The sequence below is a fragment of the Gopherus flavomarginatus genome, chromosome 10, assembly GCF_025201925.1.
Source record: "Gopherus flavomarginatus isolate rGopFla2 chromosome 10, rGopFla2.mat.asm, whole genome shotgun sequence".
In the NCBI taxonomy this organism is placed as follows: domain Eukaryota; kingdom Metazoa; phylum Chordata; order Testudines; family Testudinidae; genus Gopherus; species Gopherus flavomarginatus.
The window spans coordinates 46,922,015-46,937,076 of NC_066626.1; the positions used below are offsets into that span (position 1 = coordinate 46,922,015).

The 15,062-nt window shown below is 39.9% G+C and overlaps 1 protein-coding gene across 5 annotated transcripts in view; it reads left to right on the forward strand.

Moving 5' to 3' along the window:
* Positions 1-3,161: 3,161 nt before the first annotated feature.
* The window catches only part of SLC38A11 (solute carrier family 38 member 11), a 37,651-nt gene continuing 25,750 nt past the window's right edge, over positions 3,162-15,062 (forward strand). Inside the window, exons 1-7 of one of the 5 annotated variants that reach the window (XM_050968948.1) lie at positions 3,368-3,458; positions 4,282-4,467; positions 7,121-7,238; positions 7,700-7,774; positions 10,316-10,450; positions 12,365-12,430; positions 14,358-14,464. In XM_050968948.1, the coding sequence (XP_050824905.1) occupies positions 4,423-4,467; positions 7,121-7,238; positions 7,700-7,774; positions 10,316-10,450; positions 12,365-12,430; positions 14,358-14,464 (546 nt within the window). In that variant the 5' untranslated portion in view covers positions 3,368-3,458; positions 4,282-4,422. Of the gene's footprint in view, positions 3,478-4,281; positions 4,468-7,120; positions 7,239-7,699; positions 7,775-10,315; positions 10,451-12,364; positions 12,431-14,357; positions 14,465-15,062 lie in introns of those variants that run through there. The other 4 variants (XM_050968950.1, XM_050968947.1, XM_050968949.1 and 1 more) reach the window with 4 other exon arrangements.

Genomic DNA, 15,062 nt, shown 5'->3' on the forward strand with positions numbered 1-15,062 from the left:
CCATAAATCCCAAGGTCTCTGAATTGTTAGTTCAGGGCTTTGACCAAAAGATCACACTGCTTCCTACTGTCTTGTACTGAATTACTCACTACTTCCTAAAGCCCCGTTAAGCCCTTCTGCTTACATAAGTGAAGGGGTCGCTACCTAAATAGAACTCATCCTGAGTGCAGAGAAAGGGGAATAGTGCCTTTTCCTGGGTCTCTGCACAAGCGTCTCTCCTGGACTCCCATGTGGGAGGAGCTTCACAAGATGTTGGGTGTGGAACTGCAAAAGGAGGAAGATGGAGGGTTTCTCTGCAGACTTTCCACCCGGAATTAACATTACTTGAGGCAGTGTTAACTCCTCCAGAGTCCCCTCTGCAATTACTGCTAAGTAGGCAAACAGACACAAGATCAGGGATATCATACTTTCTTTTGGAACCTTGCTGCTGGCAGGAGAAAGCCAGTGAATGAGTAATCCATACAGGACAGCTGCACATCCATGGAGTTGGGGCTCTCCTTAGATCATGCAGCTGTACAACACTGAAAGGTTTCACCTTGAATCAACAACATTGCCCCCATGCTCCACTCACCAAGAGTGACACTCCCCTGGAAATGCCATGAAGTGAATGTGTTGGGGTTTTCTGGCCATTCCAGAATCATCTGGTATCACTCTGTCATCAGTGAGGTATCAAAAAACTTTAATCAATGGTTTTCCTATATTACCTTCCAAATGCTTGTGTATGACTCAGGCTTGTCAGTCAGTCCTGTACACTCTTTCTCCAGCAACGCTTCACTTAGCTCCTTCCCTGATCATCTAGGCAAGGAAAGAACTACAATTTCACTTTCTTGTCACCTTATGTACCAGGGCCCAAGTTGAGCAACTACATTCTCCCACAAGATGTATTATTTTATTGCCAAATAATAAAAGTAACTGTATATTGGAATTGCACTTATATTTGATAAGAACCAGAAGGCTGATATTTCAATTTCAACAGAGGGTGGTGACATGATTCCTCAAAATATGCTACCTTTTTGAAACTTTAAAGGTCAGTGGCATTGTGATTTGTTATTTCAAGCCTATCATCTGATTGAAGAAGTACAATCATCATGGAAAAAAGTTAACATTATAGTCTATTAATTAAATCTGAAAGTGCACTTTCCTGTCAGAAACACTAGCTAAATTGGCCAATTGTCTCATGTTATCCTGGACTACTGCAGGACCTAAACACCCCTTTAATATCAGTTCCCCTGTTAATAATAGCACCCGAGTTTGTTTTTTCTTCCTGCCAGCAGACTGAGATTAAATTATTTTTCTTGCACTGTGATAGTATGGAGCTTGCTACACCCATTTTGAGCAAGTCAGATATTTACCTACTTTATTTATTTATCATTATTTAACATTTATATTGTATATACTCATTCACTTTCCCAAGAATTGGAGTGTATAGCTCTTTCCAGTCTATTGTACTTCAGAAAGAGCATTTATCAAAATCTGTGAAAACCACATTATTAATAAATAGTGTTTTTCCAGGAATTTTGCTTCTATAGTTTTACTGTATCTTTAGTTTGGTTTTAATCTGATTTCTTTTCTTCCAGGAACTTGCATGAATTATGGGATACTTAGCAGATGTTCTCTATACTAACCTGGCCTATTTTAGGAGAACAAAAGTAGCAATCCAATAACTATGTACATATACCTAATAAATTACATGAAGTAGATAGGAAAACTGCTGTACATGAACAGATACGACCTTATAGCAGGTGTTAGATCCCCTGTAGGTTTTCATTTTACTATAGAGTTAAACAAAAGTTTGGCAAATTCAGGGTTTCATAAATTCCCAGAAACACACAGAAGTCTAATTTCTGAGGGACCAGTGCAATGGTATTTTAAGTTAAAGAAAATGGGAGCATGTGCCTTTCCAAACCCACTCCAAAACAATATTGAACACTATGGCCTAAAGGCTGCAATGAGCCCCACCTGAGCACAGGCACCTGGCCCCAGGAAGCTCATTGCAGGACCCGGCTCTCTATTATTATTTTTTGTTGGAGTTAAATATAGGAACCAATATCAAGATAAAGTCCCTCTTGTATAAGGTTTTTGTACACCCATAGAATGACACAATCCCTGCTCTGGAGCTTTGATGCTTCAAAATGAGATGTAGCTGCTGGCTTTAGCTCCTGTGAGTAGCACACCTGAACTCATTTGGATCTTGATTTCAAGAGGGCGCTGCACAGACACATCCCTACACACTGGTCTGGATGCAGAAGCCAGGCTTAAAACATTTTTTATAACCATTTGGAGATGCGCCGAACTTCCCAGAGTGGATCCACGCACAGGGAATATGGGGGAAAACTATTTATTTTTACCTCTGAGGGAAATCCTCCAGGGGTGTGTGAAAGCACACACCTGACTCTGGTCTACTCTTCTGCCTAGTTCTCCCACTACTGTTCACAGTTGCTGACCTTACCCTTTCTCCAGCTCTTGCTCAGGCCAAATCTTCCTCTTGTGCTAGCAGGGAGAAGAGTGAAGCTCAGGGTACAGGCAGCAGCTCTGTTTTCCTTATGGGTGGGCTCAGCCCCTCTGCACACTAGCCCTGAAAAACCTGGGTTCTACTCCCCCCATGGACTTCCTCTATGACCTCAGATCAGTGCCTTAAAGAGAGTTTCAAAACTTTTTAGGCACCCAAAGATGCATTTAGTGGGGTTTACGAAGCACCTAGCTTTCTAGAAACTTCTGAAAATCCCACTAGGTGCCTAAATACCTTTGAAAATCTGCCCTTTAGTCAGTGTGTGCTTCAGTGCCCCATCTGTACAATGGGGATAACAGCAGTGTTCTACCTCACCAAGGGTTTGTGAGGAGAAATAGGTTAGACCTTGTGATGCACCCAGCCGCCATGGCCATGGGGCCACATAAGTACTGCAGGTTGACTGGGACCTTCTCTGTACCACTGCTATCCCTTCCCTGGGTTTTGGCCTCTTCTTTTCACCTAACTCCCCAAACCTCCCCCTTTTCTGGCTCAGAGGGCTTGGCTGTATTTCTTCTGAGTCCCCTGTGTTCTCTCTGAAACGCCCCCTCCTCCCCCCGCCGCTTTTAATCACCAGCCCTTTCTTATCTTAATCACCCTGCCCGTCTGTAAACAAAATACTGACTCCCTGCCCCAGGGCAGGTCTCCCCTGACCTCTAGCTGGGAGCTCACACACCTCCCTACAAACTGGGGGCGGCTTTCGCGTCCCCCCGCCCTTGGCACGTGTTCTTGGAGCCCCCAACCAGTCTGCAGCGCCCCGCCTCTCGGTGCCGCGGCTGCTGGCTGCAGGCTCTGGGCAGGCAGTCAGCGCAGGGGCTCCTTTGGGCAGCCGCAGACGGGCGTCCCAGCAGGACCAGTGGCTGCTGCTCCGCTTCCAGCCTGCCTCCTCCGGCGCCCCGCGATGGAGCAGCCCGCCCGCCAGGAGCGCCAGCTGCAGAGCCCTGCTCTCCAGGTACCACGGGGAAGTTCGGGTCAGTGTCGCTGAGTCCTCCCCCATTTCTTTGCCGGGTGGAGGCAGGCAGTGCCTTTAGCTCAGCCTCCTGCAGACCAGAATTTGCGGGGAGTGTTTAAAATTGCTCACTCTTGGAGACGCAGAACTGGAGGGGTACGGGCGGCGTGGGGGTGAGGGGTATTACATGCAACATGCTCGTTCCCAACGCTTTGAAATCCTCCTATTATTGCCTGGCCTGGGAGCTCCGTGTCTGACATCTAACTCTTTCTTTGGTGTGGAGAGAGGAAACGAACCCAAGCCTGCCCTTCACCCAGCTACATTTCACGTTTAGAAAGTCTTTCACTTATTTGTTTAAAGCACTTTTCTGCATTTACTATGAACAAACTTTAAGACACGAAATAAGCTTTGCAAAACTTTCCAGAAAGTGTACGAGTTCAGGCACGATCTACGCGTTCACCTTTGTGATTAAGGATTGGGAAAAGACTGTCAATGTCAATATTTAATTAGCTGTAGGCTTCACCAAACAGCTGTCTTAGTGCAAATGATGCTAGGAGAGGTGGTTAGACAAATAAAATGGAAAGGGGAAAAGCTATGAAAATCGTTGCTAGCAACAGAACTGTTGGTAAATAGACTTTCAAAGTCTTCAGTGGGCAGTCACCAGAAATAACTGCTCCTGGTAATCTCTCTTCGTCTCACTGGCTCCACATGAGCAATATAGAGAACGGGGAAAGATAAAACAGCAACAGAAGTCAGGCAGCCTGAGATTTAATCCTGACTCCTCCCCCCACGCCGCAATTTACGCTTCTTTTGTCACTTGGAACAGTTCACAGGAGATGTGGGTGCTCGATGCGTCTGAAGATCAGTCCCTTAATGACCCCGAGCCTTTGTTTTTCACATGAAAATCAAAGGGGAGCAAGTTCATTAAAGATTCTAACTCTGCTGAAGTAGTGGGCACTTTAGAAACATGTATATAGAGAAGATGATGAACTCTGAGATCCTCATATGGAAGGTGCTATAATAGAACAAAGTATTATAATTGTTATTAGATAATTTGTGAAGAATCCCAAGGCAAGAATAAATTCCCATTTTATCCAACATGAAAATGCATGACATGTGGTAAGCATGTGATCAGAATAAACTAGGGTTATCAAACTATTTTTAAAAAATCATGATTAATCACACAATTAATCATGCTGTTAAATAATAATAGAATACCATTTATTTAAATTTTTTGGATGTTTTCCACATATACGGATTTCAGTTACAACACTGAATACAAAGTATACAGTGTTAACTTTATATTTATTTTTCATTACAAATATTTGTACTGCAAAAAAATATTTCAATTAATCTAATACAAGTACTGTAGTTTATCCTCTTTATCATGAAAGTTGAACTTACAAATGTAGAATTGTGTATAAAAAGTAACTGCATTCAAAAATAAAACAATGTAAAATTTTAGAGCCTACAAGTCCGCTTAGAGAAAAGTACCATGCAGATGCCTATTCTCACTTTCAGGTAGGGTGACCACATGTCTTATTATTATTGGAACCATCCTGATATTAGGGGCTTTGTCTTATATAGGCAACTATTTTTTGAGTTAATAGTGTGAGTTAACTGCCCTAAAATAAACTGTTAATTTAATACACTACATCCTGCTGTATCTGACACAAATTGATAACCTTAAAGAATCAGATTTTTTGGATGTATATCTCTTAACATGGGCTTTTACTCTCCTATGTGTACCAAATACAGTCTAGCATTGCACTGATTTTTGAGATGCTTTATTGATACTGTTGCTAAGACTGAAGGCCAGTTCTGCAACAGTAAAAGTGTTTAAAAGGGTCACGTCCAGGCTAGACCACTCATTTTCACAAAGCTTGAATATAAGGATTTATATTTAATGGATGCTTTTTCAGTCTGACCACAAAGTCACTTGTTCTAAAGACTAGGTAGAAATCTGTATTTTGCATATTAGGCAGTGATCCAGAAATGAGACAAAGTAAGAATGAGTTTCTGATTTGTATAGTACAATATTTTGAGTAAGCAAAAAATATTTTTGGTCAAAGAAATGATAGATTGCAAAGAATGATGCAAATATCTAATGTGAAGGAAAGAGCCTAAATTGTTCCAGTCCAGTGGAATTGCTGATGATGTACACTGTTGTCATCAGCAGGCAACTTTGAAGAATTCCATGTAGCTACTTAATTCTGTTGTGATGCTCTTACATGCTTGTCAGATGATGGCACTGCACAGATTCCTATGAAGTAAATCGATTTTTGGTTTATCAGTCATATTTAACTTTTTTTCCAGCAATGTTGGCTACAGGCATCTGAGCTGAATTATTTTTGTAGTGCCTCATATATAAGGCTAAGATTTAGTCATGGGCATTTTTAGTAAAAGTCATGGAGAGGTCACGGGTGATAAACAAAAATTCATGGCCCATGACCTGTCCATGACTTGTACTATATACCCCTGACTAAATCTTTGGTTTTCTCGGGGGCTCCAGCTGCTGTTCTGGAGGGGGGCCTCTGGGGTGCCCGTTGGTCCTGGGGGTGAGGGCGGCCCCACCGGTTTGATACTGCCATGCTGCTGCTGCTGGCGCGGGTGGCCTGGGACCACCGTAACCGCTGCTGGCCAGGGAGGCCTAGGACCTGTCCATGACAGGTTGCAGGGGGGCTGGTGCGGCTGGCCCTGGAGCCACCCAAGCTGCTCGGGCAACCCTGGGGTCAGTCGCACCTGCTGGCTGTGGAAGTCACGGAGGTCCCAGAAAATCATGGAATCTATGACTTCTGTGGCAGATTTGCAGCCTTACTCATATATATATTTAGCAAGCTCCTACCTCTCTGAGATGGTGATTTCAGTATCATGGTGTGTACAAGCTAAATCATCATACTTTAATTCTGATTTGCCATTTTCTTCATTAAATCTATGTTCCTCCTTTTAATTACATATCACTGCATTTATTGACCTCCTGGTTGACGGAACTATATTTCCCTGACCAGTGTATTGCCTCTCTAAGAGAAGGGTGTGCTTAGAGTAAGATGAACCTTTTCCCCTTCCCTACCCATCTAGAGGCTGAGAACATAATCTCTGCAAAACTTCTAGCTATTGCAGTGGGAGGCTAAGCTTTGCCTTGAATTTGGGTCTTTCACATGGCGGTTTACTGGGGCAGGCCAATTTTATTAATATCAGTTAGCTATTCACTGTGGTCTAAAACTTTAGCTGAGAAAGAAATTATTTGTTAGAAGCAGAAAAAAGTCAGCACTGGACCCTTGAGTCGGCACTTCTTCAGATCCTTGTATACTCTGATTTTGGATCAGCCCGAGAACCAAAATCAGAGGGATGGATTCAATTCCAAGAATTCAAATCAGAAGTGGTTTATTTTCTACTGCTTGGTCAGATGTGGCTGAAATCTTGGAAGAATACCTGATTGATCCCATTTCATCCTTTGGGGGCCAAAATCTCACTGAGAACAGCTCTTTGGCCGTCATCCTCTGAAGCTTATGTGAAGCTGATACCTAGTCAGAACAAAACAAGCTGCAGAAGATTGATAAAGGATACTTCTGTAACTTAGTAAGACTCAAAACATGCCTGACATAATTGTTCTCCGCTGGTCTAATATGTTTTTGTATAACACTAATATTCTCTTATGGGAATAGATAGAAACAGATGACAGAACAGCCTTGGTTTGTAAACCTAGGACTAAAGGAGGAAACAGTGATCTCCCATCAGCTGGTTTTAATGTTGTCAACTCTATCATAGGATCGGGAATAATAGGTAAATACACTTTTTTTCACTTTAATCACCTTTTCATATATGTATAAATCTCCAGTTGTGTGAAAAACATGTTTTTTCTCATATTACTTTACTGCTATGACTATGGTATTATTATAATGTATTTGTATTGTGAGAACACTACATGTGCCAATTGAGATCAGAGGCCCCATTGTGTTGAATAATGTGCAACCTTGTTAGCAGACCCAGCAGAGAGATGAAGTACTGTTTGGACTTAAGAACTGAACTACCCTTTGCCCTCAGAAATGATCCCTCTGAAGTAAGTCTGATGTACACATATAGGACAGTGCTGAGCAACTTTAAACTGTTTGCTCCTGTTTTGGGAATAAACAATAGACTTTTTTTTAAACATACTGCTTCCTTTACAACGAGATCACCACAAATAAATAGCAAGTATTTAAAAAGGCTTTTCTCTAATCTTTTCTTTGTTTCATTGTTCACAGGATTGCCTTATTCAATGAAGGAAGCTGGTTTTCCATTAGGAGTATTGCTTTTAGTTGGTGTTGCCTATATCACAGGTACCATGAAAGTGGTTGCTCTATTAAAGTGAAAATGTAACTAGTCTTGCAAAAATTAACCTCAGTTGAACTTCATAACAACTAAATAAGAATGTCTGCGAATTAAAATTTTATATTAAAGGAAGAGGTTTTTTTGTTTTTTGTTTTTGTTTTTTTTACTTACCTCATTAATCTTCTGAGCAGATTAGCAAGAGTGGAGAATTATGCTGTACATTATTTAAAGCTGCTTATTTTGGGAGATTCTTTATGGGGGAAGTCTAGTTTCTTAGACTAGAGTATGATATTAGTGTGAGATATAAATAAGGGTTATTCTTACAAATCACTTGTTTATATTAAAAAGTTTTGATGTATATAAGGTCCTGATCCTCAAGTGAGTTGTACGCCATTTGTGTTCCAAATTCACAACATAGATTGAAACTAATATGTTTAATAAGTTATATGATAATTTCAACAAAAATTGACCTAAATTCCCTTAGGTTTCATTCATTAAAGGGCTAAATTGCAGAGTCTCATGGTAAACATTTACTTACCTAAGTAAACTCCATTGACTTCAATGGGACTCTTTTTGTAAGTTCTTCTCCATGTGAATAAGCCTCGTGACCAGCCTTTTTAACCTGATCCCCAACCATGCTGTGGCACATAAATTTAAGTGGGTAAAGGAATCTTTAAAATATTTAGGAATAAATATTGTGGAGAAACAAAAATCTTTTTAAGACAAATTACCTTCTGACATGGAATAAAATAATAAGACTTGGAGGAGTGGAACAAATACAAAATTTCTTGGATAGTAGGGTTGTCTAGGTAAAGATGGAGTTATTGTCCACCCAAAGTTTTTATTTTTGTTTCAGTTCATCCTTCTTGGTATCTTTGATACACCACTAAAACATGGTAGGATTCACTACTAAAATTCATATGGAAACATAAAACACAAAGGATGAGTTCTAAAGTTCTGTATAAAACTACAAAATTGAATGGATTTGTTTCCTCTAATTTGGCTTATTATAATTATGCATCACAGTTAAAAGATGCAATCAACCAGGTTAACAATAGACAATCCAAACACTGGGTAAACCTCAAACAAAACTGGAGCCCAAATATAACTATTCATCATAATTGTTAAATTAAACAGAAATTTAAGTCATCCCCAAAATATCACCCATTCATCCAGGCCATCTTAAAAGCTTTGGACAAATTTTTAAAATTCCTGTAGCAAAGGCTGTCTCCCTAGCTATTTTAATTAATAATCAGGTATTTATCCGTGGGAAATATCAAAAGAACTATTTGTTGTAGGTAAGAGTTGAGACTACTCAATTCAGACACCTGTTTATGGGTCCTGATTTGAAATCATACCAGGAGACTGAATAGTATTCTCATGGTAGGGAAAAGACCTTGGAAAACTCTGTAACAACAACATTTGGTGACTCCCACCATAACAATATCATCTCAGAGGTCAGTGGCCCAAATTTAGTAGTTTGAGTCTGAATCTTTTCCCTGTTCCGCTGTGCAAAGGGAGCAGAAACCTACCCACAATTCTCAGCTGGCAAAGCAGTGGCAGGCAGTTGAGAAGGCATAGGGATGGAACTGATTTAGACTGAAGGTGTGACTCCATTTATAATCAAATACAAATTTTCTTCTTACTATAGTCACCCTTAATGGTCACAACTTAAAGATTCAAATGCTGCAGGAAGGACACCACTGTTCTAGCTGGAAGTGGTTTTTTTTTTTCTTTTTTCATGAATAATTCCACACATTTTGTTGCACATTTGCTAACCGTAAAACAACATGCTAATATAATTCTGCTTCTAAATGGAAAATATACCACAGAATACTTTCAAGGTGGGCATTATTAAATAAAAAATATTACACAAGCAGAGAGAATTGTTTAGCAAAAAGGACTGTTGTATTAAGCATACGCTGCAGGAAGACAATTTCTAACAAAAAAAATGTAAAGTTACAGACTAGTATGTATAGTAGCAGATTTTAAAAGATGTTTTCTTGAATCACTACAGTGGATTGGAAGAAAAAGATAACGAGTAGTTTTTTGTAGTGTTAATTGATAATTCTAGGATATAAATCATGATTTAATGTTCATAACTGATTTTTGGGTAAGAATCCAAAAGGCCTGTAGCAGGCTCATCAACTTCTATATGTGATGTAACCACTACAAGAGAGGGAGAAAGCATCATCCTGAATGAGGGTGAATTACACACTCCCTAGGCAGGGAAGCTCGTCCTCATGTGGAAACCCTGAGACCCATGGGGTCCCAGACACAATTCTCTTTGGATTCTCAGGGATCTCTGACAGTCGGGATGCCACAACCATAGGCCTGCAAATCCCTCTCTTTCCAGAGGATGATCACTGGGAATATGCACACACTGAACCATAATGTTTTCCTTTCTCTTCCCCTTCCTGTTCACTATAGTTGCTTCAGTTAATGATTGCTTTCTTTGCTTTTTTTTTTAAATACTTTGCAAACTATTTCTTCAGAACAGATGTAGAAAAATTAAGATCTTAAATATTATGTTCATATTATTTTAACAGATTATTCCATTATATTACTGATTAAAGGAGGAAATCTCTCTGGTACAAACAGCTACCAAGAACTGGTCAATAAATCGTATGGTTTTATAGGATACCTAATTCTCTCAACACTACAGTTTTTATATCCATTTATTGGTAAGATCACTATCCATTTTGTAAACTTATAATTAACTATCCTTTTTGAATTACCAGAGGGAGACACTGTTGAAGTTAAAAATACTTAAAAATGGACTCATGAAAAGAGTTAGTTTGTATTTCATTATTTTGGCAAGGAAATGGAAATATTGCCTATCCTTAGGCAATTTTTTCATGACTCTCACGAAAAACCCAAGAAAACAAATCCTTTTAATAAACATCTTTATAGACCAACAAAAAGCTTCAGAGTTTGTCTTGTAATATTTGCTTACTTGAAATAAGAAAACTTTCTAGTGTGTATATAATCAGGTTATCATATACATTCTAAAGAGTGAAATCCTGGCTCTGTTGAAGTCACTGGCCACACTTCCATTGACTTCAATAGGACCAGGATTTCACCCTAGTTATACTTGAACCTTGTGCTTTCAAGAGCCAGTGATAGTCTGGGTGTGCTAGAAAGAACACATATGTGAGACTACTGCTTTGATATTTGGTTCTTTTATCATTTTTTTTTAATGTAAAAATCTGTTCTGTTGACCATGGCCATGATTTTTCCAAAGTAAGTAGTAATTTCAAGTGCTTCAATTTTTGGGTGTTCCACATGAGGTACATTAAAGGGGCCTGAAATCCACAGAGTGGGTGATCAGCCCTTTCTGGAAATCAGGCCACTTTAAGGTGTCAAGTTGGGCATTCAAATGTAGAGACACCCAGAATCACTAGTTACTTTGGAAAACTTTGTCCCATAATCTTTCTGTATGGAAAATAATAGTTGCTTTATCGGACAAAATAGAGGAGGATAATAAAGACCATGGACCTAACCTGCAAAGACTCGGTAACTTAAGCAAATGTCTATCAGTAGTAAAGTTAAGTATATGCATAAGTGTTTGTAGGATTTGTGTGTACATAAATGAATGGAGATAGGGTAATAAAGCCCACGTATATTTTTTTTACACCTATATGTGTGTATTTTTTTCTAGTTCAGAAATGTGTGTGTGTAAATTTGGACCCCAATCCTTCAATTCTTATTCAGGTTCCTAATGAAGTCAATGGAAGCCTAAATGAGGAGCCCTGTATTTTAGTTTCCTTTTTGGATTATCGTTTTTAGTCCCTCTGCCATTATACTGGACAGAGTTCAGTGACTCTGAACTAGAGCTAGGGAATCTTTAACTTACTGCCTCTATCCGACTCTCACTTATCTAGACAGACATCACTACATAGTGTATAGCAGCTGCCATTTAAAATGTACGTCTATGTGAGAGCTACTTGAAGTAATCTTGATATCTTCTCATCTTTAAATCTGAGACACTGTGGAACTGGATCACTGCAGATGGACAAATGTTCAGTTTTAGTGGCACCCACTTGTAAAATCGACTACTGTTCTTGAACAAGTACGGACAATAGCTGATTTTACAAGTTACAGTATGTGGTGATACAGCCCCATGCATTTAACATCCCATGTGATTAGCTATAAAGATAAAACAAGAACTGTTGAATGCACATAATTTGTTTTTTCTAATAGAAATTAGAAGTTGAAAGTGGTCTGACTGTCCGTGAATCACTGCTGAAAGCAGAGGCAATTATAAAAGCCTTTTTTTCCTTTTGAAGTAAGTGTCTTGGGCACAAAATTCAACAGTCTTGCTCATCTGACTGGGTCCCTTTCAAGTTCTCATGTCTGTTACTTAATGCTCCCAGTTTTGCTTTTATAACTCTTGATTTAACTTTTAAAACAAACATGAAAGGAGGTCTGTGCAGAGCAGCTAAATGCAGCAGGGAGATCAGAAAACCAGCCCAAAAAAGAAGCAGCCAGGATGTGGGACAAGGGTTTCAGCTGAATGCAATCTAAAAGTCTGTATTATATGTTTGGGTCTTTATATCTTATCTGATGTGTATTAAAACAATCTTTCTTTTTTAAAGCCATGATTAGTTACAACATAATAACAGGAGACACTTTGACTAAAGTTTTTCAAACAATTCCTGGAGGTAAGTGTTTATATATAATTTTAGGGGGTCAGATTAACTAGGTAGAGTGTCAGTCTAAAGCAGTTCTGGTCAACAATGTGTTACCTGGGCTGCAGGGGCCGGATGGCAGGGCAGCAGCAGCCTAGACCCCAACCCCAGACCCCCACTACATGGGGCCAGGCAGCTGCCTGCCCTGGACCCCTGCTGGGTGGGGCCCTCTGGGAGCCCCAGACCTCGTGGGGCCAGCCAACTGCCCACCCACCATGTGAGGAGCCTCAGACCCCTGACCCTGTGGGACCCTGGTCCCTTGCCATGCGTGACAGGATGGCAGACCTGACCCGCCGCGCTGGGTGACAGGGCAGCCCAGACCCCACTGCGCTGGGCAGCTGGGATCCCAGACCCCACCACAAGGGCCCCCTTTAGCACACATAGCTGTGTGCTAATTTGGCCACATGCCGCTGCGGGTTGAGAACCACTGGTCTAAAGTAAATATGGCCCCTATTTCCTCTATGAATCCCTATTGTACAGTCCCCTAATAATCGAAAAGAACCTTATTTATATATTTTTAATGTCTACGTGTGCTTCTCCTGCATTCTACAGCCCCAGTCCTGGTAGCAGATGTAGTAGATTCCTGTATCAGGTCATATGATTGCAGGGTCATGGCTTAAGCCTGTGCAGTGCATATCCTGCACTCTAGTACTTAATGGGATCAGCTATGATAATCATCCAGAACTGTTGTTGATCTGTTGATCAATGTTAGATTGTATGCAAATTATTTCTTTAACATCTCTTTAAACAGTAACATTTCTACATAGCTGAACATGTATTACAAATGTACCACTTAGGACATTCTCTAAAATGATAAATCCAAAATGTTATGGCCCTGTTGAAAGTTTTTTTGTTTTTTTTTAAAATAAAATATCCTCTGATACACGGAAAAAAATCAGACTTCCCAGCATGAGTGTTAAAACAACACAAACCTATTCAACTAAGCCAGGGGTTGGCAACCTATGGCACGCGTGCAGAAGGCGGCAGGCGAGCTGATTTTCAGTGGCACTCTCACTGCCTGGGTCCTGGCCACCAGTCCGGGAGGCTCTGCATTTTAATTTAATTTTAAATGAAGCTTCTTAAACATTTAAAAAACTTTATTTACTTATTACATACAACAATAGTTTAGTTATATATTATAGACTTATAGAAAGAGACCTTCTAAAAACGTTCAAATATATTACTGGCACGCAAAACTTTAAATTAGAGTGAATAAATGAAGACTCGGCACATCACTTCTGAAAGGTTGCCAACCCCTGAACTAAGCAAACTACCAATAATAAAACCAGGGTTCACTGTGAGCTGCACATCAAATTCTGCCATATGCAAGTGCAGAGTGAATGGGCCAAGACACACTCTTGGGTTTGTTCTTGACTGACTGATTAGCCAGCTGAAACTTTGATCCTGCTTCAGACCTCGTTTTGGAGGGCTAGATTTTTCTGCTGGAGGCTATAGATGTGCAGGTAGGATGGGATTTTCAAAACCACTGAGCTTTGGCCTAACTGAGTTCTACTGAAGTCAGTGGTAAAACTCTACTGGTTTCAGTGGGAGTAGTTAGGCCAACACTGAGCACTTTCAAAAATCCCACCCATCACAGATGTTTATAATATAGCTACACACGAAGGGTGAGAATTTCATAGTTAGGTGCACACGATACTGTACATATGTTGGCATGTGCTCAGCTTATTCTCACAAAATCCCTATGAGCATGCACTGGGCAGGTGTATCTGTCCTAAGGCCAGGTAATGCCTAACCTTGACATCTGTGGGAGTTTCCTTGATTTCAGTTTGGGGCACGGTCTAAGGTACATTGCTACTAGAATTTCAAATGTAACTTATCTGTTCCTCACATCCATTTCTTAGAGAAATCTAAATGTGTATATATTTTTTTTACGTTTTAGTTGGTCCAGATAGCTTACTTACTTACCGCCAAGTCATTATTCTATGTACTACCATCATCTTTACCCTGCCTATGTCTCTCTATCGTGACATAGCAAAACTGGCAAAGGTAAATCATAATGCCAATGAATATCTTGGTTCAATTATATCAAATCATTGTTTTAAATGCAGCTTATTATATTGCTAGAGAATGTCCAGTTACACTTCCAACAGTTTTTTACAGCACAAAAAAGAACTTGATAGGCTAAAATCTTCCTTTGCAAAACACATCTCTCTTCTGTTCTCCCTTCTTTCGTGTATTCCCAGTTGTTTTCATTGGGATTTCATGGCATGTTTCACTGCACATTTAAGTCATTGGGAGATTTTTCATTGACTTAAATGGATGTTCAGTGCATGTTAGGAGAGTAGACTACATTTGAAAAGTCCTTTTGTGTGGCTCAGACAAGTGAATTTAACATTATGACTGAATAGTCATGGTGCTGATGGACTTATTCTAAAGTCCTAAATACAACAGAATACAATCCAATAACATCATGTTAGCTGAGAGATTAAATTATTACTTCCCTCCTAAAGAAACCACACATCAAATTTAGGGCCCGAAGGGGTAGTACCTTACTCCCCAACTAGTTACATCAATTTCAATGGGAATAGTTATGTTGCAAGGTACTATACAACATGGAAAAAGAGATCACAATCTGGTCATTAAT